A 25,491-nucleotide genomic window follows, 5' to 3' on the forward strand; every position below is an offset into this window, starting at 1 on the left:
TATTCGTTCTTTGATTATTTAATAATTAGTTGATAGGTATAAAGGTTGCCTCAGTGTTGTTAAACTGCCAAGGTAATTTTTTTTAATCTTATAGGGTACTTTTTCAGGGTAAATTTTCAATCAAATCTTTGTTCCCTGTTATGAATATGAACGAATACTTATTATGAGTGTGAATACTTAATAGCCTTCTACTAAGTACCATTTATTGATGATAACAAGGGTCACCTGTATTTAAATTTTTTTAAAGTCTCTAGACTGTTATAATAAATAGTAACCAGATAACCACATTTTCCTACTGAGTAAGCATATGCTAGAAAAGCTAGTTTTATCCTAAGTTAAGTACATACTTTTAAAAACCTATACGCACAAGTTATAATAAAAAATTTCTTTAACTTTTTTTAGGTCTAATTATAAGTTCAGTATAGAAGGTACCACTTCTGTCTCTTATGGAATTAAGGCAAAATTTCTCAGATTCTTCTAACTCTGATATATTGATGACTAGTGACCATTAGACTGGTGTATGCAAATACCTTAGCTAATCTGCTAAATGGGCTTTTAATTATGTGCTAACTTGTTCTTTTAATTATTCTAGTTGTCATATAAATAAATTAGCCTCTGGGGTATTTGCCGTGTTCCCATTCTCTGAGATCCTTCTGGCTTTCTACTGTGCAGGTGAATCACCTGGGGAATCTTGTTAAAATGCAGATTCTGATTCAGTATGCATGTAGCTTGGAGGCAGGCAAAATTCCAAATTTGAAGCCAGCTTCCAGGACAATGCCAGTGCCAATGCTGCTGGCTTTTCGACTACATTTTGAATATCACGGCTTTTAATAGCAACTTTGGGAACGCAAGCCAGGCAAACTTGTTGAAGCCATTTCTTGTTATGATAACTTTATGATTCACTCCTAGTTTATTAGTAATATATATTTTTCCTGTGGGGATATATATATTTACTTATAACTTGTAGCACATGAGTTTTACTGTAGTTTTTGTGTTGGGCATGTCATCTACAGTGGTATTTATAAAGAATGGTAACATACTGATGATGATGATGTAATAATTGACATGTATTGACTACTTATGTCCGACACTGTGCTTTACAAAGTTTGGCTAAATTTTCTCAACAAAACCATGCCGTAGACATTATTGTTGTTATCCCCATTTACTAATGAGGAGGCTTGGTAACAAGTTTAATGACTTGCCCAGAGTCACACAACCAGAAGGTGGCAGAGCCAGGATGTCAGCTCAGGTAGTCTGACTCTAGAGCTTGTACTTTTAATCTCTTTACTAGTCAGACAACAGATAGAAAGCATAGGCTTAATATAATATCAGGTATCTGAATTTTCTAGCTTCTGTCACCATTCATATAAGATACATTTGAATTTTCTAGCTTTCTCCCAAAAGACCTTTGAATAGCATTTTCCTTCCTTATGTTTTCATTTTTTTGTGGCTTTCCCATAGATACTGATGATCTGTGATTTGTTACCAGTTTTTTTAGTCTTCCTTTTTGTATATTTGTGCTTAGAGAAAAAGATCTCAACTTTCATATTCTTTTGATATGAAAATTTATGAAGAATGAAAAGTTAGATAGTACCCTGCCAAGAATGAAAGATAAAGGTGTTTTTAGTAATGTTGAGATTATGTGTTTCTGCCAAAGAGTAGTAGCCCAGGAAAACATCAGGTTCTATAGGATCATCACAAAAGAATGGTTGATTCTTCTGTGTGTGCTTAAAAATTGGGAATTTTTTTCTTTATCCAAATGGTAATTATATTCTAGTAATTAGTCTGGAGACATACCTTCTGAGTTCTCCTGAAAAACCACCAGATGGTCTTAGAGAAGCCAAGAGAAACTGAGAACTCTGCCTTAGCTTCTCAGCCTGTTAGATGTTGACAGTTGTGTAGTGCTTGAGCCTTCATCCCGTGTTAAGAAGTAAGTACATACACAGGTGTTTGTAAAAATATATGAAAATGAGTGAAAGCTGTTTAGGATTAGAAAAATATGTTAACCGTAGCTGCAATTTGATTTGGAAATCGGTAAGCACAGAACAGGTCATGATAAATAAGAATATAACTAGGTCATTACTCATGTCGAAGTAATAGAAGGCTGTTTACTTTCATTATCTCTGTTTCTTTTACAGTCCATCAATATTATGGAACTGACTTTACAAAAGTATGGAAGCTATGAAAAATTTGAACAGGCCACCGGTGGTAGCCTGCTATCTAAAACTCGAATCTGGAGTCATGTTAGGAAATACATGATGAAAGAAGGCTGCATGGGTGAGGTATGAATCATGAGTAAGCATGACAATTTGACTGAGCATTTTAACTCTCAGTCATTGCCACATGTTTGTTTTTTCTGCAGGTTTTGTTTTCCCAACACTATTTTACACATTAAATAAGTCACCCAGATTTCTTACTAAATATAAGTCTAAGTTTTTATTGCATTGAATTGTTAATGTTCAGTTGTTTTCTGTTTTTCCGTTTTTCTTACTACCATTTTTGTATAGCTTGTAGGATTATGTGAATTGCCTTATGAAAATTATTAATGAAGAGGTTTGGCACAGTGACTTCTCTTATTAATGTCCAGTTCCTAGTGTTCAGTCTCAAAATAAGCTTTGGCCCAGCAGTGACCAGGACTCTGGCTCCTGTACCTTCCTTTGCATTATTCCAGCCCAGGGGACTATATTTGAGAGCACTGCAGAGGCACAATTTCAGTTCTCTGTGTCTTCCTCTGCACAGCTGTCTACTTTTCTTTCAATCCAGTAAATGTTCTTGAATTCCCAAAGGCTCAAAATTCCAAGGGTCTGCATTTCATCTTCTTGGTTTCCGGGAGATTCAAGATGGTGTAAACAAAAGAAAAAGGTGTTAATTTATGGGTCCATTGTTTTCTGTGAAAACTTTCACCCCCTGCCTTCTACGTTTTGTGTTTTATATATATATGTATTTTAACTCTTGCTCTTTAGATTGTAGTTCACCTCACTGAGGACCTGCTTTCCCGAGCTTCCATGACAGTAGTAAATGGATGTCCAACACTGACCATCAATGTTTGCACTGCACGTGAGCATTGGCTGGAAGGAATGCTGAGGCATGAAATAGGTAGGGGGCAACCCTTCTCCATTTATTCAGTTGTAATAGCAGAAATTACTTCAAGGACTTGTTTGTTTATAATGCATTTTTTCTTAGTAATATTTGGCAAAAAGTAATGAAATTGTTAGGTGTCACTTGAACTAAAGCTAAGATATTAATGTCTCATTTCAAATTAGATTTTTTAGGGTACCGTATAGCTGTATTAAGCTTGGAGAGTCATTTAACTCCTCTGGATTTCAGTTCCCCCATCTTCAACTGAGGGAATTGAATTAAGTGATCTCTAAGATTCTTTTCAAATATCAAGTCTATAATTCGACTCTTAAAAAGAAAATAAATTGCTGTAAAAGTTATACCTCTTCTAATGAGACATGTAATCCTTCTGAAGGCTGTGTACTCCTTCAAAGCAAAGGGCATTAGTGTCAGATCATTTTCTACTTTCTTTTGATTTGTAGGTACACATCAATTTCGTTTTAGAACTGTTGGTAGAATCTTTTTTGGGAGAAGAATTAAAATAAGAATGGCATTTCTTACTTTTCATGTGCCTTTTCTTCTCCATAGGCACACATTATTTTCGAGGTATTAACAACCTTCAACAGCCATGGAACAGTTGGACTGGCCGTAAAAAACATGACCTAAAGCCAAACAATCCCACAGAGGAAGGACTGGCAAGTATTCACAGTGTCCTGTTTAGAAAAGACCCCTTTTTATGGAGGGCTGCCCTCCTCTACTACACTGTTTATCGAGCCAGCCACATGTCTTTTTGTGCATTATTCAAAGACATTGGAAAGTTTGTCAAGGACCCCAATACAAGATGGGATTATTGTGTACGAGCCAAGAGGGGATGGACTGATACCTCCCAACCAGGTGTGTGTCCCTTGACAGTAGATTTTCTGATTTATTGGGTAATTGTCTTTTTTTTTGAATTTTTGAATTTTATTTTATAAAACAGCAGAATTTTATTTCCTAAAAGAGCAGGTTCTCACTAGTTATCCATTTTATACATATTAATGTATATATGTCAATCCCAATCTCCCAATTCATCACACCACCACCACCACCCTCGTGCCGCTTTCCCTCCTTGGTGTCCATACGTTTGTTCTCTACATCTGTCTCTCAATTTCTGCCCTGCAGACCGGTTCGTTTCTACGATTTTTCTAAGTTCCACATATATGCGTTAATATACAATATTTGTTTTTCTCTTTCTTACTTCACTCTGTATGACAGTCTCTAGATTGATCCATGTCTCTACAAATGACCCAATTTCATTCCTTTTTATGGCTGAGTAATATTCCATTCTATATATGTACCACATTTTCTTTATCCATTTGTCTGTTCATGGGCATTTAGGTTGCTTCCATGACCGGGGAATTGTAAATAGTGCTGCAATGAAAATTGGGGTACAAGTGTCTTTGAATTATAGTTTTCTGTGGGTATATGCCCAGGAGTGTGATTGGTGGGTCATATGGTAATTCTGTTTTTAGTTTTTTAAGGAACTTCCATACTGTTCTCCATAGTGGCTATATCAATTTACATTCCCACCAACAGTGCAAGAGGGTTCCCTTTTCCCCACACCCTCTCCAGCATATGTTGTTTGTAGATTTTCTGATGATGCCCATTCTAACTGGTGTGAGGTGATACCTCATTGTAGTTTTGATTTGCATTTTCTCTAATAATTAGTGATCTTGAGCAGCTTTTGATGTGCTTCTTTGCCATCTGAATGTCTTCTTTGGAGAAATGTCTATTTAGGTCTTCCGCCCATTTTTGGATTGGGTTGTTTGTTTTTTTAACATTGAGCTGCATGAGCTGCTTGTAAATTTTGGAGATTAATCCTTTGTCAGTTGCTTCATTTGCAAATATTTTCTCCCATTGTGAGGGTTGTCTTTTTATCTTGTTTATGGTTTCCTTTGCTGTGCAACTGCTTTGAAGTTTCATTAGGTCCAATTTGTTTATTTTTGTTTTGATTTCCATTACCCTAGGAGGTGGATCAAAAAAGATCTTGCTGTGATTTATGTCAAAGAGTGTTCTTCCTATGTTTTCCTCTAAGAGTTTTGTAGTGTCCGGTCTTACATTTAGGTCTCTAATCCATTATGAGTTTATTTTTGTGTATGGTGTTAGGGAGTGTTCTGATTTCATTCTTTTACATGTAGCTGTCCAGTTTTCCCAACACCACTTATTGAAGAGACTGTCTTTTCTCCATTGTATATCCTTGCCTCCTTTGTCATAGGTTAGTTGACCATATGTGTGTGTGTTTATCTCTGGGCTTTCTATGCTATTCTATTAATCTATATTTCTGTTTTTGTGCCAGTACCACACTATCTTGATTACTGTAGCTTTGTAGTATAGTCTGAAGTCTGGGAGCCTGATTCCTCCAGCTCCATTTTTCTTTCTCAAGATTGCTTTGGCTATTTGGGGTCTTTTGTGTTTCCATACAAATTGTGAAATTTTTTGTTCTAGTTCTGTGAAAAATGCCATTGGTAGTCTGATAGGGATTTAATTGAATCTGTAGATTGTTTTGGGTAGTATAGTCATTTTCACAATGTTGATTCTCCAATCCAAGAGTATGATATATCTCTCCATCTGTTTGTATCATCTTTAATTTCTTTCATCAGTGTCTTACAGTTTTCTGCATACGGGTCTTTTGTCTCCTTAGGTAGGTTTATTCCTAGGAATTTTATTCTTTTTGTTGCAGTGGTAAACAGGAGTGTTTTCTTAATTTCTCTTTCAGATTTTTCATCATAGTGTATAGGAATGCAAGAGATTTCTGTGCATTAATTTTGTATCCTGCAACTTTACCAGATTCATTGATTAGCTCTAGTAGTTTTCTGGTGGTATCTTTAGGATTCTCTATGTATAGTATCATGTCATCTGCAAACAGTGACAGCTTTACTTCTTCTTTTCCAATTTGTATTCCTTTTATTTCTTTTTCTTCTCTGATTGCCGTGGCTAGGACTTCCAAAACTGTGTTGAATACTAGTGGTGAGAGTGGACATCCTTGTCTTGTTCCTGATCTTAGAGGAAGTGCTTTCAGTTTTTCACCATTGAGAATGATGTTGGCTGTGGGTTGGTCATATATGGCCTTTATTATGTTGATTGAGGTAGGTTCCCTCTCTGCCCACTTTCTGGAGAGTTTTTATAAATGGATGTTGAATTTTGTCAAAAGCTTTTTCTGTATCTATCAAGATGATCATATGGTTTTTATTCTTCAATTTGTTAATATGGTGTATCACATTGATTTTGCGTATATTGACGAATCCTTGCATCCCTGGCATAAATTCCACTTGATCATGGTGTATGATCCTTTTAATGTGTTGTTGGGTTCTGTTTGCTAGTATTTTGTTGAGGATTTTTGCATCTGTGTTCATCAGTGATATTGGTCTGTAGTTTTCTTTCTTTGTGACATCTTTGTCTGGTTTTGGTATCAGGGTGATGGTGGCCTCATACAATGAGTTTGGGAGTGTTCCTCTGCTATATTTTGGAAGAGTTTGAAAAGGACGGGTGTTAGCTCTTCTCTAAATGTTTGATAGAATTCGCCTGTGAAGCCATCTGGTCCTGGGTTTTTGTTTGTTGGAAGATTTTTAATCACAGTCTCAATTTCAGTGCTTGTGACTGGTCTGTTTATATTTTCTGTTTCTTCCTGGTTCAGTCTCGGAAGGTTGTGCTTTTCTAAGGATTTGTCCATTTCGTCCAGGGTGTCCATTTTATTGGCATAGAGTTGCTTGTAGTAATCTCTCAAGATCCTTTGTATTTCTGCAGTGTCAGTTGTTACTTCTTCTTTTTCACTTCTAAATCTATTGATTTGAGTCCTCTTCCTTTTTTTCTTGATGAGCCTGACTAATGGTTTATCAATTTTGTTTATCTTCTCAAAGAAGCAGCTTTTAGTTTTATTGATCTTTGCTATTGTTTTCTTTGTTTCTATTTCATATATTTCTGCTCTGATCATTATGATTTCTTTCCTTCTACTAACTTTGGGTTTTGTTTGTTCTTCTTTCTCCAGTTCCTTTAGGTGTAAGGTTAGATTGTTTATTTGAGACTTTTCTTGTTTCTTGAGGTAGGCTTGTATTGCTATAAACTTCCCTCTTACAACTGCTTTTGCTTCATCCCATAGGTTTTGGATCGTCGTGCTTTCATTGTCATTTGTCTCTAGGTACTTTTTGATTTCCTCTTAGATTTCTTCAGTAATCTCTTGGTTATTTAGTAACGTATTGTTTAGCCTCCATGTTTTTGTATTGTTTATGTTTTTTTCCCTATAATTGATTTCTAATCTCATAGCGTTGTGGTCAGAAAAGATACTTTATATGATTTCAGTTTTCTTAAATTTACTGAGGCTTGATTTGTGACCCAAGATGTGATCTATCCTGGACGATGTTCTGTGCGCACTTGAGAAGAATGTGTAATCTGCTGATTTTGGATGGAATGTCCTATAAAAATCAATTAAATCTATCTATTCTGTTGTGTCATTTAAAGCTTGTGTTTCCTTATTAATTTTCTGTTTGGATGATTTGTCCATTGGTGTAAGTGAGGTGTTAAAGTCCCCCACTATTATTGTGTTACTGTCAATTTCCTCTTCTATAGCTGTTAGCAGTTGCCTTATGTATTGAGGTGCTCCTATGTTGGGTGCATATATGTTTATAATTGTTATAGCTTCTTCTTGGATTGATCCCTTGATCATTATATAGTGTCCTTCCTTGTCTCTTGTAACATTCTTCATTTTAAAGTCTATTTTATCTGGTATGAGTATTGCTACTCCAGCTTTGTTTTGATTTCCATTTGCAGGGAATATCTTTTTCCATCCCCTCACTTTAAGCCTGTATGTGTCCCTAGGTATGAAGTGGGTCTCTTGGAGACAGCATATAAATGGGAATTGTTTTTGTATCCATTCAGCGAGTTTGTGTCTTTTGGTTGGAGCATTTAATCCATTCACATTTAAGGTAATTATCGATATGTATGTTCCTATTACCATTTTCTTAATTGTTTTGTGTTTGTTATTGTAGGTCCTTTACTTCTTTTGTGTTTCCCACTTAGAGAAGTTCCTTTAGCATTTGTTGTAGAGCTGGTTTGGTGGTGCTGAATTCTCTTAGCTTTTGCTTGTCTGTAAAGCTTTTGATTTCTCCATCGAATCTGAATGAGATCCTTGCCGGTTAGAGTAACCTTGGTTGTAGGTTCTTTCCTTTCGTCACTTTAAATATATCGTGCCACTCCCTTCTGGTTTGTAGAGTTTCTGCTGAGAAATCAGCTGTTAACCTTATGGGAGTTCCCTTGTATATTATTTGTCTTTTTTCCCTTGATGCTTTCAGTAATTTTTGTTTGTCTTTAATTTTTTCCAGTTTGATTACTATGTGTCTCGGTGTGTTTCTCCTTTGGTTTATCCTGTATGGGACTGTCTGCACTTCCTGGGTTTAGGTAGCTATGTCCTTTCCCATATTAAGGAAGTTTTTGACTATAATCTCTTCAAATATTTCCTCAGGTCCTTTCTCTCTCTCTCCTTCTTCTGGGACCCTATAATGTGAATGTTGTTGCATTTAATGTTGTCCCAGAGGTCTCTTAGGCTGTCTTCATTTCTTTTCATTCTTTTTTCTTTATTCTCTTCCACAGCAGTGAATTCCACCATTCTGTCTTCCAGGTCACTTATTTGTTCTTCTGCCTCAGTTATTCTGCTATTGATTCCTTCTAGTGTATTTTTCATTTCAGTTATTGTATTGTTCATCTCTGTTTGTTTGTTCTTTAATTCTTCTAGGTGTTTGTTCTTTAATTCTTCTAGGTCTTTGTTAAACGTTTCTTGCATCATCTCGATCTTTGCCTCCATTCTTTTTCCGAGGTCCTGAATCATCTTCACTATCATTATTCTCAATACTTTTTCTGGAAGGTTGTCTATCTCCACTTCATTTAGTTGTTTTTCTGGGGTTTTATCTTGTTCCTTCATCTGGTACATAACCCTCTGCATTTTCATCTTGTATATCTTTCTGTGAATGTGTTTTTTGTTCCACAGGCTGCAGGATTGTAGTTCTTGCTTCTGCCGTCTGCCTTCTGGTGGATGAGGCTATCTAAGAGGCTTGAGCAAGTTTCCTGTTGGGAGGGACTGTGGTAGGTAGAGCTGGCTGTTGTTCTGGTAGGCAGAGCTCAGTAAAACTTTAATCTGCTTGTCTGCTGATGGGGGGCTGGGTTCCCTCCCTGTTGGTTGTTTGGCCTGAGGCTCTTTGGTGGGGCTAATGGCAGACTCTGGGAGGGCTCACGTCAAGGAGTACTTCCCAGAACTTCTGCTGCCAGTGTCCTTGTCCTCACGGTGAGACAAAGCCACTCCTCGCCTCTGCAGGAGACCCTCCAACACTAGCACGTAGGTCTGGATCAGTCTCTTTTGGGGTCACTGCTCCTTCCCCTGGGTCCTAATGCGCACCCTACTTTGTGTGTGCCCTCCAAGAGTGGAGTCTTTGTTTCCCCAAGTCCTGTTGAAGTCCTGCAATCAAATCCCGCTAGCCTTCAAAGTGATTCTCTAGGAGTTTCTCTTCCCATTGCCGGACCCCCAAGTTGGGAAGCCTGACGTGGGGCTCAGAACCTTCACTCCAGTGGGTGGACTTCTGTGGTATAAGTGTTCTCCAGTTTGTAAGTCACCCACTCAGCAGTTAATGGGATTTGATTTTATTGTGATTGCGCCCCTCGTACTGTCTCATTGTGGCTTCTCCTTTGTCTTTGGATGTGGGGTATCTTTTTTGATGAGTTCCAGTGTCTTCCTGTTGATGATTGTTCAGCAGTTAGTTGACTCTCAGGCTGACTTTCACTAACCCCTTCCTTAGGCACCAAGGGCAGGGCTTATTTACAGGCTTAGGAAAGGAGTCTCTTGTGTCTTCTGATAACAGAGTTCAAACTTGCATTTGGCCCTCAAGCAGCAAGCAACCTGCTTTTAAGCCTAAGTCTCGCTTTGATCTTATCTTCCATCCATTTCTCCATGTCCTCCAGGTGCGGACTCAGCGGGGGCCATGCACACTCACTCTGGCTGGGGCTCACGATCCCCTCTCTCCGTTTGGCTCCTGCAGGAGCCGGGTTCGGCTGCGGTGGGCACAGTGCAAGTGGGCGGCTCCGCGCCTGGCTCACTGGCTGCGGGACTGGGTAATTGTCTATTGATTTTGGATATATCCTAATCTTCCCATCAGAGAATCCACTCAACTATAAAAAAATTAAACCTTTGTTACTTGAGGTCAGTTCTAGTTTTTGCAAACCACATTTTGTTAGCATTATTTTTCCCATCTTGTTTTGAAATTTTTCAAACCTACAGAAATAGGGAAATAATGAAGGAATTAACACTTCTATACCCTTCCTCTGGATTCACCAATTGTTAATATTTTGCCATTTTTGCTTTCTTTCTTCCTCTCTGACTTTAAAAACAGCCTTATTGAGATATATAATTCACATGACATATAATTCACCCATTTAAAATGTACAGTTCAGTGATTTTCATAATATTTGTGGAGTTGCGCAGCCAACACCACTAATCTAATTCCAGAACGTGTCATCACCCAAAAAGAAATTTGTACCCATTAGCAGTCATTACCTATTCTCTCTCCCTATTGCTCCTAGTGATAAATAACCATTAATCTGCTTTTATTAGTTTTGCCTGTTTTTAACATTTCATATAAATGAAATCATATAATATATGATCCTTTGTGGCTGGCTTCTTTTACTTAGCATAATATTTATTTATTTTTACTTATAATATTTTTAAAGTTTGTTCATATTGTAGCATGTATCAGTATATCAGTCCTTTTTATTACTGAATAATAATCCAGTGCATGGATATGACACCTTTTATTTATCCTTTCACCAGTTAATGGGCATTTGGATTGTTCCACTTTTTGGCTATTATGAATAATGCTATTATGAGCCTTCATTCATAAGTTTATGCTGGTAATTCTCTTGAGTATATGCTTAGGAGTGGAATTTTGGGGTTATATGATAACTCTGTGCTCAACCTTTTGAGGAACTGCCACCGTTTCCAAAGTGAATGCACCATTTTACATTCCCACTGCAGTGTATGACGATTTCTATTTCTCCAAATCCTCACCAACACCTACTATTTTCATTTTTTAAATTAATATTATAACCATCCCTAGTGGGTGTGAAGTGGTTAACTCACTGTGGTTTAGATTTGAATTTTCCTGGTGACTACTGATGTTGAGTATCTTTTCATGTGATTATTGGCTATTTATGTATTTTCTTTGGAGAACCGTCTGTTTAGATCATTTACCCATTTTTAATTGGTTTGCTCTTTATTATTGAGGTGTAAGGGTTTTTTGTGTATTCTAGATAAAAATCTCTTATCAGATAATCATTTATAAATATTTTCTACTACTCTGTAGTCTTCTCACTTTCTTGATGCTATTCTCTGTGACTTTTTAAAAGCAAGTTGTACACTTGGCATTTCATTCCTTAAAAACTTGAGCATGCATCTCCTAAGACTAAAAACATTCTCTTCTACTTAAAACAGTATCATTATCACACTTAAGAAAGTGAGTGGTAATTCAGCAATATCAACTACCCCATATACGGTATTTAAATTTCCCCAACTGTTCCAAAAATGTCTTTATAGGTGTTAAAAAAAAAAAATCTAGGTCCAGTAAGGGTTCATGCATTAGTTTTGGTGGCAATGTCCCTTTAGCCACTTTTAATAGGGAGAGATCTTGAACACTGTATTTTTTGTTTCTCATCATACTGACTTCTTTTTTGTTTTTTAAAAATTTTTTTAATATTTTATATTGGACTATAGTTGATTAGCAATGTTGTTAGTTTCAGGTGTACAGTGAAGTGTTTCAGTTATACGTATACATTTATCCTTTTTAAAGTTCTTTACCCATTTAGTTATTACAGAATTTGACCACAGTTCCCTTTGCTATACAGTAGGTCCTTGTTGGTTATTTACTTTCATTATTGTAGTGTATATATGTCAGTCCCAAACTGCTAGTTTAACCCTGCCCCCTACCATTCCCCTTTGTTAACCATAAGTTTGTATTCTAAGTCTGTGAATCTGTTTCTGTTTTGGAAATAACTTTATTTGTATCATTTTCTTGATTCCCCATATAGCAATATCACAATATATTTGTCTTTCTCTGTCTGACTGACTTCACTAAGTACGATAATCTCCAGGTCCATTCATGTTGCTGCCAGTGGCATTATTTCATTCTTTTTAATGGATGAATATTCCATTGGACATATTTACCACGTCTTCTTTATCCACTTTTCTGTTGATGGACATTTAGGTTGCTTCCATGTCTTGGTTACTGTAAGCAGTGTGGCAATGAACATTGGGGTGCGTGTATCCTTTCAAACCATGGTTTTTGCCAGATATGTGCCCAGGAGCGGCATTGCTGGATCATATGGTAGCTCTATTTTTCATTTTTTTAAGGAACTTCCGTATTGTTCTCCATAGTGGCTGTACCAATTTACGTTCCCACCTACAGTCTAGGAGGGTTCTCTTTCAACTCAGCACCCTCTTCAGCATTTATTGTTTGTAGATTTTTTTTTTCAGGTTCTATTCAGCTCTTTTATTTTAGATATACAGGAAGTTGAGTTCTGGATCCCATGTTTGTACATTTTTGATGATGGCCATTCTGACTGGTGTGAGGTGATACCTCATTGTAGTTTTGATTTGCATTTATCTAATGATTAGCAAAGTTGAGCGTCTCTCCATGTGCCTTGTGGCCATCTGTCTGTCTTTGGAGAAATGTCTGTCTCAGTCTTCTGCCCATTTTTTGATTGGGTTGTCTGCTTTTTTTGATATTGAGGTTCATGAGCTGTTTGTAAATTTTGGAGATTAATCCCTTGTCGGACGCATCATTTGCCAGTATTTTCTCCCATTGTGTGGGTTGTCTTTCCTTTTGTTTATGATTTCCTCTCCTGTGCAAAAGCTTTTGAGTTTCATTAGGTCCCTTTTTTTTTTTTTACTTTGTAATACTATTTATGTATTTTTTACATCTTATTGGATGGAGTATAATTGCTTTACAGTGTTGTTAGTTTCTGCTGTATAACAAAGTGAATCTGCTGTATGTATACATACATCCCCATAATACCTTCCTCTTGAGCCTGACTCCCACCCTCCCTATCCCGCCTCTTTAGGTGGTCACAAAGCACTGAGCGGATCTCCCTGTGGAATGCAACTGCTTCCCAGTAGCTATCTATTTTACATTTGGTAGTATATATATACTACTCTCTCACTTCTCTCCAGGTTGCCTTTCCCCCCACTTGTGTCCTCAAGTCCATTCTCTACCTCTGCATCTTTATTCCTGTCCTGCCCCTAGGTTCTTCAGAACCATTTTTTTTTTATTCCATATATATGTGTTAGCATATGATATTTGTTTTTCTCTTTCTGACTTACTTCACTCTGTGTGACAGGCTCTAGGTCCATTCACCTCACTACAAATAACTCAATTTCGTTTCTTTTTCTTTTTATTTATTTATTTAATTCTTGAATTTTATTTTTTTTATGCAGGAGGTTCTTATTAGTCATCAGTTTTATACACATCAGTGTATACATGTCAATCCCAATCGCACAATTCATCACACCACCACCACCACACCCCGGGCCGCTTCTCCCCCTTAGTGTCCATACGTTTGTTCTCTACATCTGTGTCTCAATTTCTACCCTGCAAACCGGTTCATCTGTACCATTTTTCTAGCTTCCACATATATGCGGTAATATACGATATTTATTTTTCTCTTTCTGACTTCCTTCACTCTGTATGACAGTCTCTAGATCCATCCACCTCTCAACAAATGACCCAATTTCATTCCTTTTTATGGCTGAGTAATATGCCATTGTATGTATGTACCACATCTTCTTTATCCATTCGTCTGTTGATGTGCATTTACGTTGCTTCCATGACCTGGCTATTGTAAATAGTGCTGCAGTGAACAATGGGGTGCATGTGTCTTTTTGAATTATAGTTTTCTCTGAGTATATGCCCAGTAGTGGGATTGCTGGATCATATGATAATTCTATGTTTAGTTTTTTAAGGAACCTCCATAATGTTCTCCATAGTGGCTGTATCAATTTACATTCCCAGCAACAGTGTTAGAGGGTTCCCTTTTCTCCACAGTCTCTCCAGCATTTGTTGTTTGTAGATTTTCTGATGATGCCCATTCTAACTGGTGTGAGGTGATACCTCATTGTAGTTTTGATTTGCATTTCTGTAATAATTAGGGATGTTGAGCAGGTTTTCATGTGCTTCTTGGCCATCTGTCTGTCTTCTTTGGAGAAATGTCTATTTAGGGCTTCTGCCCATTTTTTGGATTGGGTTGTTTGTTTTTTTAATATTAAGCTGCATGAGTTGTTTATATATTTTGGAGATTAATCCTTTGTCCATTGATTCGTTCGCAAATATTTTCTCCCATTGAGAGGGTTGTCTTTTCGTGTTGTTTGTAGTTTCCTTCGCTGTGCAAAAGCTTTTAAGTTTCATTAGGTCCCATGTGTTTATTTTTGTTTTTATTTCCATCACTCTAGGAGATGGATCAAAAAAGGTCTTGCTGTGATTTATGTCAAAGAGTGTTCTTCCTATGTTTTCCTCTAAGAGTTTTATAGTGTCCGGTCTTACATTTAGGTCTCTAATCCTTTATGAGTTTATTTTTGTGTATGGTGTTAGGGAGTGTTCTAATTTCATTCTTTTAAATGTAGCTGTCCAGTTTTCCCAGCACCACTTATTGAAGAGGCTGTCTTTTCTCCATTGTATATTCTTGCCTCCTTTATCAAAAATAAGGTGACCACGTGTACATGGGTTTATCTCTGGGCTTTCTATCTTGTTCCATTGATCTATATTTCTGTTTTTGTGCCAGTACCATACTGTCTAGATTACTGTAGCTTTGTAGTATAGTCTGAAGTCAGGGAGCCTGATTCTTCCAGCTCCGTTTTTCTTTCTCAAGATTGCTTTGGCTATTTGTGTCTTCTGTGTTTCCATACCAATTGTAAAATGTTTTGTTCTAGTTCTGTGAAAAATGCCATTGGTAGTTTGATAGGGATTGCATTGAATCTGTAGATTGCTTTGGGTAGTATAGCCATTTTCACAGTGTTGAGTATTCCCATCCAAGATCATGGTATATCGCTCCATCTGTTTGTATCATCTTTGATTTCTTTCATCAGTGTCTTATAGTTTTCTGCATAGAAGTCTTTTGTCTCCTTAGATAGGTTTATTCCTAGGTATTCTATTATTTTTATTGCAATGCTAAATGGGGGTGTTTCCTTAATTTCTCTTTCAGATTTTTCATCATTAGTGTATAGGAATGCAAGAGATTTCTGTGCATTAATTTTGTGTCCTTCTACTTTACCAAATTCATTGATTAGCTCTAGTAGTTTTCTGGTAGCATCTTTAGGATTCTCTATGTGTAGTATCATATCATCTACAGACAGTGACAGTTTTACTTCATCTTTTCCAATTTGGATTCCTTATTTCTTTTTCTTATTGCTGTGGCTAAAACTTCTAAAACTATGTTGAATAATAGTGGTGAGAGTGGGCACCCTTGTCTTGTTCCTGATCTTAGAGGAAATGCTTTCAGTTTTTCACCATTGAGAATGATGTTGGCTGTGGGTTGGTCATATATGGCCTTTACTATGTTGAGGTAGGTTCCCTCTCTGCCCACTTTCTGGAGAGTTTCTGTCTTGTTTAATGTATCATTTAAAGCTTGTCTTTCCGTATTTATTTGCATTTTGGATGATCTCTCCATTGGTGAAAGTGGGGTGTTAAAGTGTCCTACTATGGTTGTGTTACTGTCGATTTCCTCTTTTATGGCTGTTAGTATTTGCCTTATGTATTGAGGTGCTCCTTTGTTGGGTGCATAAATATTTACAATTGCTATATCTTCTTCTTGGATTGATCCCTTGATCATTACGTAGTGTCCTTCTTTGCCTTGTAATAGTCTTTACTTTAAAGTCTATTTTGTCTGATATGAGAATTGCTACTCCAGCTTTCTTTTTTTTTTTTTTACATCTTTATTGGAGTATACTTGCTTTATAATGGTGTGTTAGTTTCTGCTTTATAACAAAGTGAATCAGTTATACATATACATGTGTTCCCATATCTCTTCCCTCTTGCATCTCTCTCCCTCCCACCGTCCCTATCCCACCCCTCTAGGTGGTCACAAAGCACCGAGCTGATCTCCCTGTGCTCTGCGGCTGCCTCCCACCAGCCATCTACTCCACGTTTGGTAGTGTATATATATGTCCATGCCACTCTTTCACTTTGTCACAGCCTACCCTTCCCCCTCCCCATAGCCTCAAGTCCATTCTCTAGTAGGTCTGTGTCTTTATTCCTGTCTTACCCCTAGGTTCTTCATGACATTTTGTTTTTCTTAAATTCCATATATATGTTAGCATACGGTATTTGTTTTTCTCTTTCTGACTTACTTCACTCTGTATGACAGACTCTAGGTCCATCCACCTCATTACAAATAGCTCAATTTCATTTCTTTTTATGGCTGAGTAATATTCCATTGTATATATGTGCCACATCTTCTCTATCCATTCATCCAATGATGGACACTTAGGTTGTTTCCATCTCCTGGCTATTGTAAATAGAGCTTCAATGAACATTTTGGTACATGACTCTTTTTGAATTATGGTTTTCTCAGGGTATATGCCCAGTAGTGGGATTGCTGGGTCATATGGTCGTTCTATTTGTAGTTTTCTATCCAGCTTTCTTTTGGTTTCCATTTGCATGGAATATCTTTTTCCATCCCCTCACTTTCAGTCTGTATGTGACTCTAGGTCTGAAGTGGGTATCTTGTAGACAGCATACATATGGGTCTTGTTTCTGTATCCATTGAGCCAGTGTGTGTCTTTTATTTGGAGCATTTAATCCGTTTACATTTAAGGTAATTATCAATATGTATGTTCCTATTACCATTTTCTTAGTTGTTCAGTTGTCTTTTCCTTCTCTTCTGTTCCCTGCCTAGAGAAGTACCTTTAGCATCTGCTGTAAAGCTGGTTTGGTGGTGCTGAATTCTCTTAACTTTTGCTTGTCTGTAAAGGTTTTAATTTCTCCGTCAAATCTGAATGACATCCTTGCTGGGTAGAGTAATCTTGGGTGTAGGTTTTTCCCTTTCATCACTTTAAATATGTCCTGCCACTCCCTTCTGGCTCACAGAGTTTCTGCTGAAAGATCTGCTGTTAACCTTATGGGGATTCCCTTGTATGTTATTTGTTGCTTCTCCCTTGCTCCTTTTAGTATTTTTTCTTTGTGTTTAATTTTTAGTAGTTTGATTAATATGTGTCTTGGTGTGTTTCTCCTTGGATTTATCCTGTATGGGACTCTTTGTGCTTCCTGGACTTGATTGACTATTTCCTTTCCCATGTTAGGGAAGTTTTCAACTATAATCTCTTCAAATATTTTCTCTGACCCTTTCTTTTTCTCTGCTTCTCTGGGACCCCTGTAATTTGAACGTTGGAGCATTTAATGTTGTCCCAGCGGTCTCTGAGACTGCTCTCAATTCTTTTCATTCTTTTTTTTTATTCTGCTCTGCCACAGTTATTTCCACTATTTTATCTTCCAGGTCACTTATCCATTCTTCTGCCTCAGTTATTCTGCTGTTGATTCCTTCTAGAGTATTTTTAATTTCATTTATTGTGTTGTTCATCTTTTGTTTGCTCTTTAGTTCTTCTAGGGCCTTGTTAAACGTTTCTTGTATTTTCTCCATTCTATTTCCGAGATTTTTGGATCATCTTTACTATCATGACTCTGAATTCTTTTTCAGGTAGACTGCCTATTTCCTCTTCATTTGTTTGGTCTGGTAGGTTTTTTATCTTGCTCCGTCATCTGCTGCATATTTCTCTGTCTTCTCATTTTGTTTGACTTACTGTGTTTGGGGTGTCCTTTTCACAGGCTGAAGGTTCATAGTTCCTCTTATTTCTGGTGTCTGCCCCCAGTGGGTGAGGTTTGTTCAGTGGCTTATGTAGGCTTCCTGATTGGAGGGCCTGGTGCCTGTGTTCTAGAAGATGAGGCTGGATCTTGACCCTCTGGTGGGCAGGGCCACATCCGGTGGTGTGTTTTGGGGTGTCTGTGAACTTAGTATGACGTTAGGCAGCCTCTCTGCTAATGGGTGGGGTTGTGTTCCTGTCTTGCTAGTTGTTTGGCATGGGGCATCCATCACTGGAGCTTGCTGGCCGTTGAGTGGAGCTGGGTCTTAGTGTTGAGATGGAGATCTCTGGGAGAGCTCTCGCTGATTAATATTACATGGGGCTGGAAGGTCTCTGGTGGTGCAACGTCCTGGACTCGGCTCTCTCACCTCAGGGGCTCGGGCCTGACACCCCGCCAGAGCACCAACACTGCCAGCTGCACAGCTCAGAAGAAAAGGAAGAAAAAAAAAATGGACAGAACTCCACGACAAATGGTAAAAGCAAAACTAAACAGACAAAATCACACAAACATACACACACACTCACAGAAGAAGAAAGAAAGAAAAAGGAAGAGAGCAACCAAACCGATAAACACACAAATAATAGCAATCACTAAAAAGTAAACTAACATAAACATAAAACCAAAAACAGATCAAATGCAGAAAGCAAACCCCAGGTCCACAGTTGCCGCCAAAGTCCACTGCCTCAATTTTGGGAACACTCATTGTCTATTCAGATATTCCAGGGTTTACCAAGCTGACTGGGGTGATTGGGTCTGCTGCTCCTGAGGCTGCACCTCAGGAGAAAGTTCCCTTTCTCTTCTTTGTTTGCACAGGTCCGAGGTTCAGTTTGGTTTTGGCCTTGCCTCTGCGTGTAGGCTGCCCTCAGGTGTCTGTCCCCTGCCCAGACAGGAGCGGGTTAAAGCAGCAGCTTATTAGAGCTCTTTTGCTCACTCCGGTCGGGGAGAGGGAGGGGTACACTAGTCACAATTGGCACGCAGTGCGTGCCTGTGGCGGTAGAGGCTGGCGTGACGCTGCAGCAGCTGAGGTGTGCCATGTGTTCTCCTGGGGAAGTTGGCCCTCAATCATGGGACCCTGGCAGTGGCATTCTGCACAAGCTCTCAGGAGGGTGTGGGTAGTGACCTACACTTGCACACAGGATTCTTAGTGGCAGCGGCAGCTGTGGTAGCAGTCCATGCCCGCCTCTGGCATCCATGATGATAGCTGCCGCTCACTCCCATCTCTGGAGCTCACTTAGGCAGTGCTCTGTCGTCTGAGGACACACAGAGCAGGAAGCCCTCTTCTAACACACCCCGAGACAGTGGTCTCTTGCTTCTTAGGCAGTTGCAGGCTTTTCCCCAGACTCCTTCCCAGGTAGCTGTGGTGCACTAGCCCCCTTCAGGCTGTCTTCACACAGCCAACCCCAGTCCTCTCCCTGGGGTCTGACCTCCAAAGCCCGAGCCTCAGCTCCCAGCCCCCACCTGCCCCGGCAGGTGAGCAGAGAAGCCTCTCAGGCTAGTGAGTGGTAGTCAGCACTGATCCTCTGTGTGGGGATATCTCTGCTTTGCCCTCTGCACCCCTGTTACTTCAGTCTTCTCTGTGGCTCTGAAACTCTACACCGACTTCCCTGCCAGTGAGGGCTCTTCCTAGTGTGTGGAAACCTTTAGTCCTTCACAGCTCCCTCCCAGAGGTGCAGGTCCCATCCCTACTCTTGTCTCTGTTTTTTCTTTTTTCTTTTGCCCTACCCAGGTACATGGGGATTTTCTTGCCTTTTGGGAAGTCTGAGGTCTTCTACCAGCATTCAGTAGGTGTTCTACAGGAGGTGTTCCACGTGTAGATGTATTTTTGATGTATTTCTGGGGAGGAAGGTGATGTCCATGTCTTACTCTTCCACCATCTTGAAGGTCTCCCCCATTTTTAATTTTTATTTTAAACTGGAGTATAGTTGATTAACAGTGTTTTGTTAGTTTCAGGTGTACAGCAAACCAATTCAGTTATACCTATACCTGTATGTATTGTTTCTCAAGATCTTTTCCTATTTATGTTACTGGAGAATATTGGACAGAAATCCCTGTGTTACACAGTAGGTCCTTGTTGGTTATCTGTTTTCATTATTGTAGTATGTATATGTCAATCCCAAACTACCAATTTATCCCTGCCCTCCACCTTTTCCTTTTGGTAACTCTAAGTGTGTATTCTAAGTCTGTGAGTCTGTTTCTGTTTTGTAAATATGTTCATTTGTATCATTTTTTAAAATTCTGCATATAAGTGATATCAGATGATATTTGTCTTTCTCTGTCTCACTTGCTTCACTTAGCACAATAATCTCCAGGTCCATTCATGTTGCTGCCAATGGCATTATTTCATTCTTTTTAATGGCTAAGTAATATTCCATTGGACATACGTACCACATCTTCTTTATCCACTCTTCTGTCGATGGACATTTAGGTTCCTTCCATGTCTTGGTTATTGTAGACAGTGCTACAGTGAACACTGGGGTGCCTGTACCCTTTCAAACCATGGTTTTCACCAGATATATGCCCAACAGTGGGATTGCTGTATCATATGGTAGCTCTCTTTTTAGTTTTTTGAGGAACCTCCATACTGTTCTTCATAGCGGCTATACCAATTTACATTCCCACCAACAAGTAGGAGGGTTCCCTTTTCTCTACACCCACTCCAGCATTCATTGTTGGTAGACTTTTTGATGATGGCCATTCTTCTGGTGTGAGGTGATATCTCACTGTAGTTTTGATTTGCATTTCTCTAAATAGTTAGTGATGTTGAGCCTCTCTCCATGTGCCTCTTTGCCATCTGTATGTCTTCTTTGGTGAAATGTCTATTTAGTTTTTTTTTTTAATTGAAGTATAGTTGCTTTACAATGTTGTGTTAGTTTCTGCTGACAACAAAGTGACTCAGTTATACATATATCCACTCTTTTTTAGATTTCCTTTCCATTTAGGTCACCACAGACCATTGAGTACAGTTCCCTGTGCTATACAGTAGGTTCTCATTAGTTATCTGTTTTATACATAGTAGTATATATACGTCAATCCCAATCTCCCAATTCGTCCCACCCACCCCCTTTCCCCCTTGGTAACCATAAGGTCTCTACATCTGTGACTTTATTTTTGCTTTGCAAGTAAGTTCACATGTACCATTTTTCTAGATTCCACATGTAAGTGATATCATACGATATTTGTTTTTCTTTTTCTGACTGACTTCACTCTGTATGACAATCTCTGGGTCCATCCATGTCGCAGCAAATGGCACTGTTTTGTTCCTTTTTATGGCTGAGTACTATTCCATTGTGTATATGTACCACATCTTCTTTATCCATTCCTGTGTTGATGGACATTTAGGTTGTTTCCATGTCCTGGCTATTGTAAATAGTGTTGCAATGAACATCAGGGTGCATGCATCCTTTCAAATAATGGTTTTCTCCAGATACATGTCTAGGAGTGGGATTGCTGGGTCATATGGTAGCTCTGTTTTTAATTTTTTAAGGAACCTCCATACTGTTCTCCCCACTGGCTGTACCAATTTACATTCCCACCAACAGTGCAGGAGAGTTCCCTTTTCTTCACACCCTCTCCAGTATTTACTGCTTATAGATTTTTTGATGATGACCATTCTGACTGGTGTGAGGTGATACCTCATTGTAGTTTTGGTTTACATTTCTCTGATAATTAGTGATGTTGAGCATCTTTTCATGTGTTTGTTGGCCATCTGTATGTCTTCCTTAGTGAAATGTCTATTTAGGTCTTCCGCCCATTTTTTGATTGGGTTGTTTGTTGTTTGTTTTTTTTTTTTGATATTGTGCTGCATAAACTGTTTATAAATTTTGGAGATTAATCACTTGTCAGTCAGATCATTTGCCAATCTTTCCTTTCATTGTGTGGGTTGTCTTTCCTTTTTTTTTGTGGTTTCCTCTGCTGCACAAAAGCTTTTGAGTTTCATTAGGTCCCATTTGTTTTTTTCTTTTTATTTTAAATTGGAGTATAGTTGATTAACAATGTTGTCTTAGTTTCAGGTGTACAGCAAAGTGATTCAGTTGTACATATACATGTATCTATTGTTTCTCAAGTTCTTTCCACATTTAGGTTATTAGAGAATATTAAGCAGAGTTGTTCCCTATGCTATGCAGTAGGTCCTTCTTGGTTATCTATTTTCAATAGAATAGTGTGTATATGTCAATCCCAAACTCCCAATTTATCCCTGACCTCCATCTTTGCTCTTTGTTAACCTAAGTGTGCTTTCTAAGTCCATGAGTCTGTTTCTGTTTTGTAAATATGTTCATTTTTATGATTTTTTTTAGATTTTGCACGTAAGCAATATCAGCTGATATTTGTTTTTCCTCTGACTTACTTCACTTACTATGGTAATTTCCAGGTCCATTCATGTTGCTGCTAATGGCATTATTTCATCCTTTTTAATGGCTGAGTAATATTCCATTGGACATAGGTACCACATCTTCTTTATTCACTCTTCTGTCGATGGACACGTAGGTTGCTTCCATGTCTTGGTTACTGTAAACAGTGCTGCAGTGAACACTGGGGTGCCTGTATCCTTTCAAACCAAGGGTTTTGCCAGATATGTGCCCAAGAGTGGGATTCCTGAATCATGTGGTGCTCTGGGAAACACTGAAAAAGATATTCCTGTGATTTATTTCACAGTGTTCTTCCTATATTTTCTTCTAAGAGTTTTATAACATCACGTCTTAAATTTAGTTCTTTAATTCATTGAGTTTATTTTTGTGTATGGTGTAAAAGAATGTTCTAATTTCATTCTTTTCCTATAGCTGTCCAGTTTTCTCAACACCATTTATTGAAGAGACTGTCATTTCTCCATTGTATAGTCTTACATTTTTTACTGTAGATCAATCGACCACAGGTGCGTGTGTTTATTTCTGGGCTTCTGTCCTGTTCCATTGATCTATATTTTTGTTTCTGTACCTGTACCATAGTGTTTTGATGATTGTAACTTTGTAGTATAGTCTAAAATCAGGGAGACTGATTCCTCCAGGTCCATCTCTTTTCCCCCCTTAAGATTACTTTGGATATTCGTGGTGTTTTGTGTTTTCATATAGATTAAAAAATTTTTTTGTTCTAGTTCTGTGAAAAATGTTATTCATAATTTGATAGGGGTTGCATTGAATGTGTAGATTGCCTTGGGTAGTATAGTCATTTTGACAATATTGATTCTTCCAGTGCAAGAGCATGATATATCCTTCCATCTGTTTGTGTCATCTTTGATTTCTTTCATCAGTGTCTAATAGTTTTCAGAGTACTGGTGTTTTGTCTCCTTAGGTAGGTTCATTTCTAGGTGTTTTTTTTTTTTGATGCAATGGTAAATGGGATTGTTTCCTTAATTTCTTTTTGAGATCTTTCCTTGTTAGTGTATAGAAATGCAAAGGATTTGTGTTTATTAATTGTTTCATCCTGCAATCTAACCTAGTTCACTGAACTTCAGCAGTTTTCTGGAAGCATCTTTAGGATTTTCTATGTATAGTATCATTTCTTCTGCAAACAGTGACAGTTTTATTTCTTCCTTTCTAATTTGGATTCCTGTTATTTTTTTTCTTCTCTGATTGCCGTGGCTAGGACTTCCAAAACTATGTTGTATAAAAGTGGTGAGAGTGGACATCCTTGTCTTGTTCCTGATCTTAGAGGAAATGCTTTCAGTTTTTACCACTGAGAATGATGTTGGCAGTGGGTTTGTCATATATGGCCTTTATTATGTTGAGGTAGGTTCCCTTTATGTCCACTCTCTGGAGAGTTTTTTATCATAAATGGGTGTTGAATTTTGTCAAAAGCTTTTTCTGCATCTTTTGAGATGATCATGTAGTTTTCATTCTTCAGTTTGTTGATGTGGTGTAATGCACTGATTGATTTGCAGATACTGAAAAATCCTTGCATCCCTGAGATAAATCCGAGTTGATCATGTTGTATGATTCTTTTTTTTTAATAAATTTATTTATTTATTTTTGGCTGCATTGGGTCTTTGTTGTTGGGTCTTTGTTGCTGTGCGCAGGCTTTCTCTAGTTGCAGCATGTGGGGTCTACTCTTCGTTGCGGTGCACGGGCTCTAAGTGCGCGGGCTTCAGTAGTTGTGGCATGCAGGCTCAGTAGTTGTGGCTCGCAGGCTCTAGAGGGCAGGCTCAGTAGTTGTGGCACACAGACTCAGTAGTTGCGGCACACGGGCTCAGTAGTTGTGGCACACGGGCTTAGTTGCTTCAAGGCATGTGGGATCTTCCCAGACCAGAGCTCAAACCCGTGTCCCCTGCATTGGCAGGCGGATTCTCAACCACTGCCCCACCAGGGAATTTCTGTGTGATTCTTTTAATGTATGTTGGATTCAGTTTCCTAGTATTTCATTGAATTTTTTGCATGTATGTTCATCAGTGATATTGGCCTGTAACTTTCTTTTTTTGTGGTATCTTTGTATGGTTTTGGTATCAGGGTGATGGTGGACTCATAGAATGAGTTTGGGAGTGTTCTTTCCTCTGCAGTTTGTTTTTGGAATAGTTTGAGGATAGGTGTTAACTCTTCTCTAAATGTTTGATAGAATTGACCTGTGAAGCCATCTTGCCCTGGACTTTTGTTTGTTGGGAGTTTTTTTGTTTGTTTTTGTGGTACGCGGGCCTCACACTGTTGTGGCCTCTCCCGTTGCGGGGCACAGGCTCCGGACGCGCAGGCCCAGCGGCCATGGCTCACGGGCCTAGCCGCTCCATGGCATGTGGGATCTTCCCGGACCGAGGCACGAACCCGTGTCCCCTGCATCGGCAGGCGGACTCTCAACCACTGTGCCACCAGGGAAGCCCTTAAAGATTTTTTGTGTGTGTCTGTGTGTGTTGGGAGTTTTTTAATCACAGTTTTAATTTCAGTACTTGTGATTGGTCTGTTCATATTTTGTATTTCTTCCTGGTTCGGTCTTGGGAGATTGTACCTTTCTAAGAATTTGTCCATTTCTTTCAGGTTGTCCATTTTATTGGCATGTAGTTGCTTGTAGTAGTCTCTTGTGATCCTTTGTATTTCTGTGGTGTCTGTTTTAACTTCTTTTTAATTTCTAATTTTATTGATTTGAGCTCTCTCCCTTTCTTTGTTCATGAGTTTGGATAAAGTTTTATCAATTTCCTTTATCTTTTCAAAGAACTAGCTTTTAGTTTCTTTGATCTTTTCTGTTGTTTTCTTCATCCATAATTCTTTTATGTCCACTCTGATCTTTATGATTTCTTCCACTAACTTTGGGCTTTGTTTGTTCTTCTTTCTGTAGTTGTTTAGGTGTTAGAGTATGCTCTTTGAGATTTTTCTTGTCTCCTGAGGTAGGACTGTATTGCTATAAACTTTCCTCTTAAAACAGCTTTTGCTGCATCCCATAGGTTTTAGATTGTTGTGTTTTTGTTTTCTTTTGTCTCTAGGATATTTTTTGATTTCCTCTTTGACTTCTTCAGTGATCCATTGGTCATTTAATAGTATACTGTTTAGCCACCACGCGTTTGTGGTTTTTACAGTGTTTTTCTTGTAGTTGATTTCTAATC

The 25,491-nt window shown here is 38.4% G+C and overlaps 1 protein-coding gene across 2 annotated transcripts in view; it reads left to right on the plus strand.

Annotated features, from left to right (window-relative positions):
* MATCAP2 (microtubule associated tyrosine carboxypeptidase 2) overlaps window positions 1–25,491 on the plus strand; it is a gene marked incomplete at both ends in the record, with an annotated part of 89,111 nt that overhangs the window by 47,268 nt on the left and 16,352 nt on the right. For both annotated transcript variants that reach the window (XM_082661444.1, XM_082661445.1), the window contains 3 exons: window positions 2,139–2,282; window positions 2,964–3,096; window positions 3,646–3,951. In XM_082661444.1, the coding sequence (XP_082517570.1) occupies window positions 2,139–2,282; window positions 2,964–3,096; window positions 3,646–3,951 (583 nt within the window). The remainder of the gene's footprint in view (window positions 1–2,138; window positions 2,283–2,963; window positions 3,097–3,645; window positions 3,952–25,491) is intronic.

Source organism: Grampus griseus (assembly GCF_964374135.1).
Source record: "Grampus griseus genome assembly, chromosome: 9".
NCBI lineage: Eukaryota > Metazoa > Chordata > Mammalia > Artiodactyla > Delphinidae > Grampus > Grampus griseus.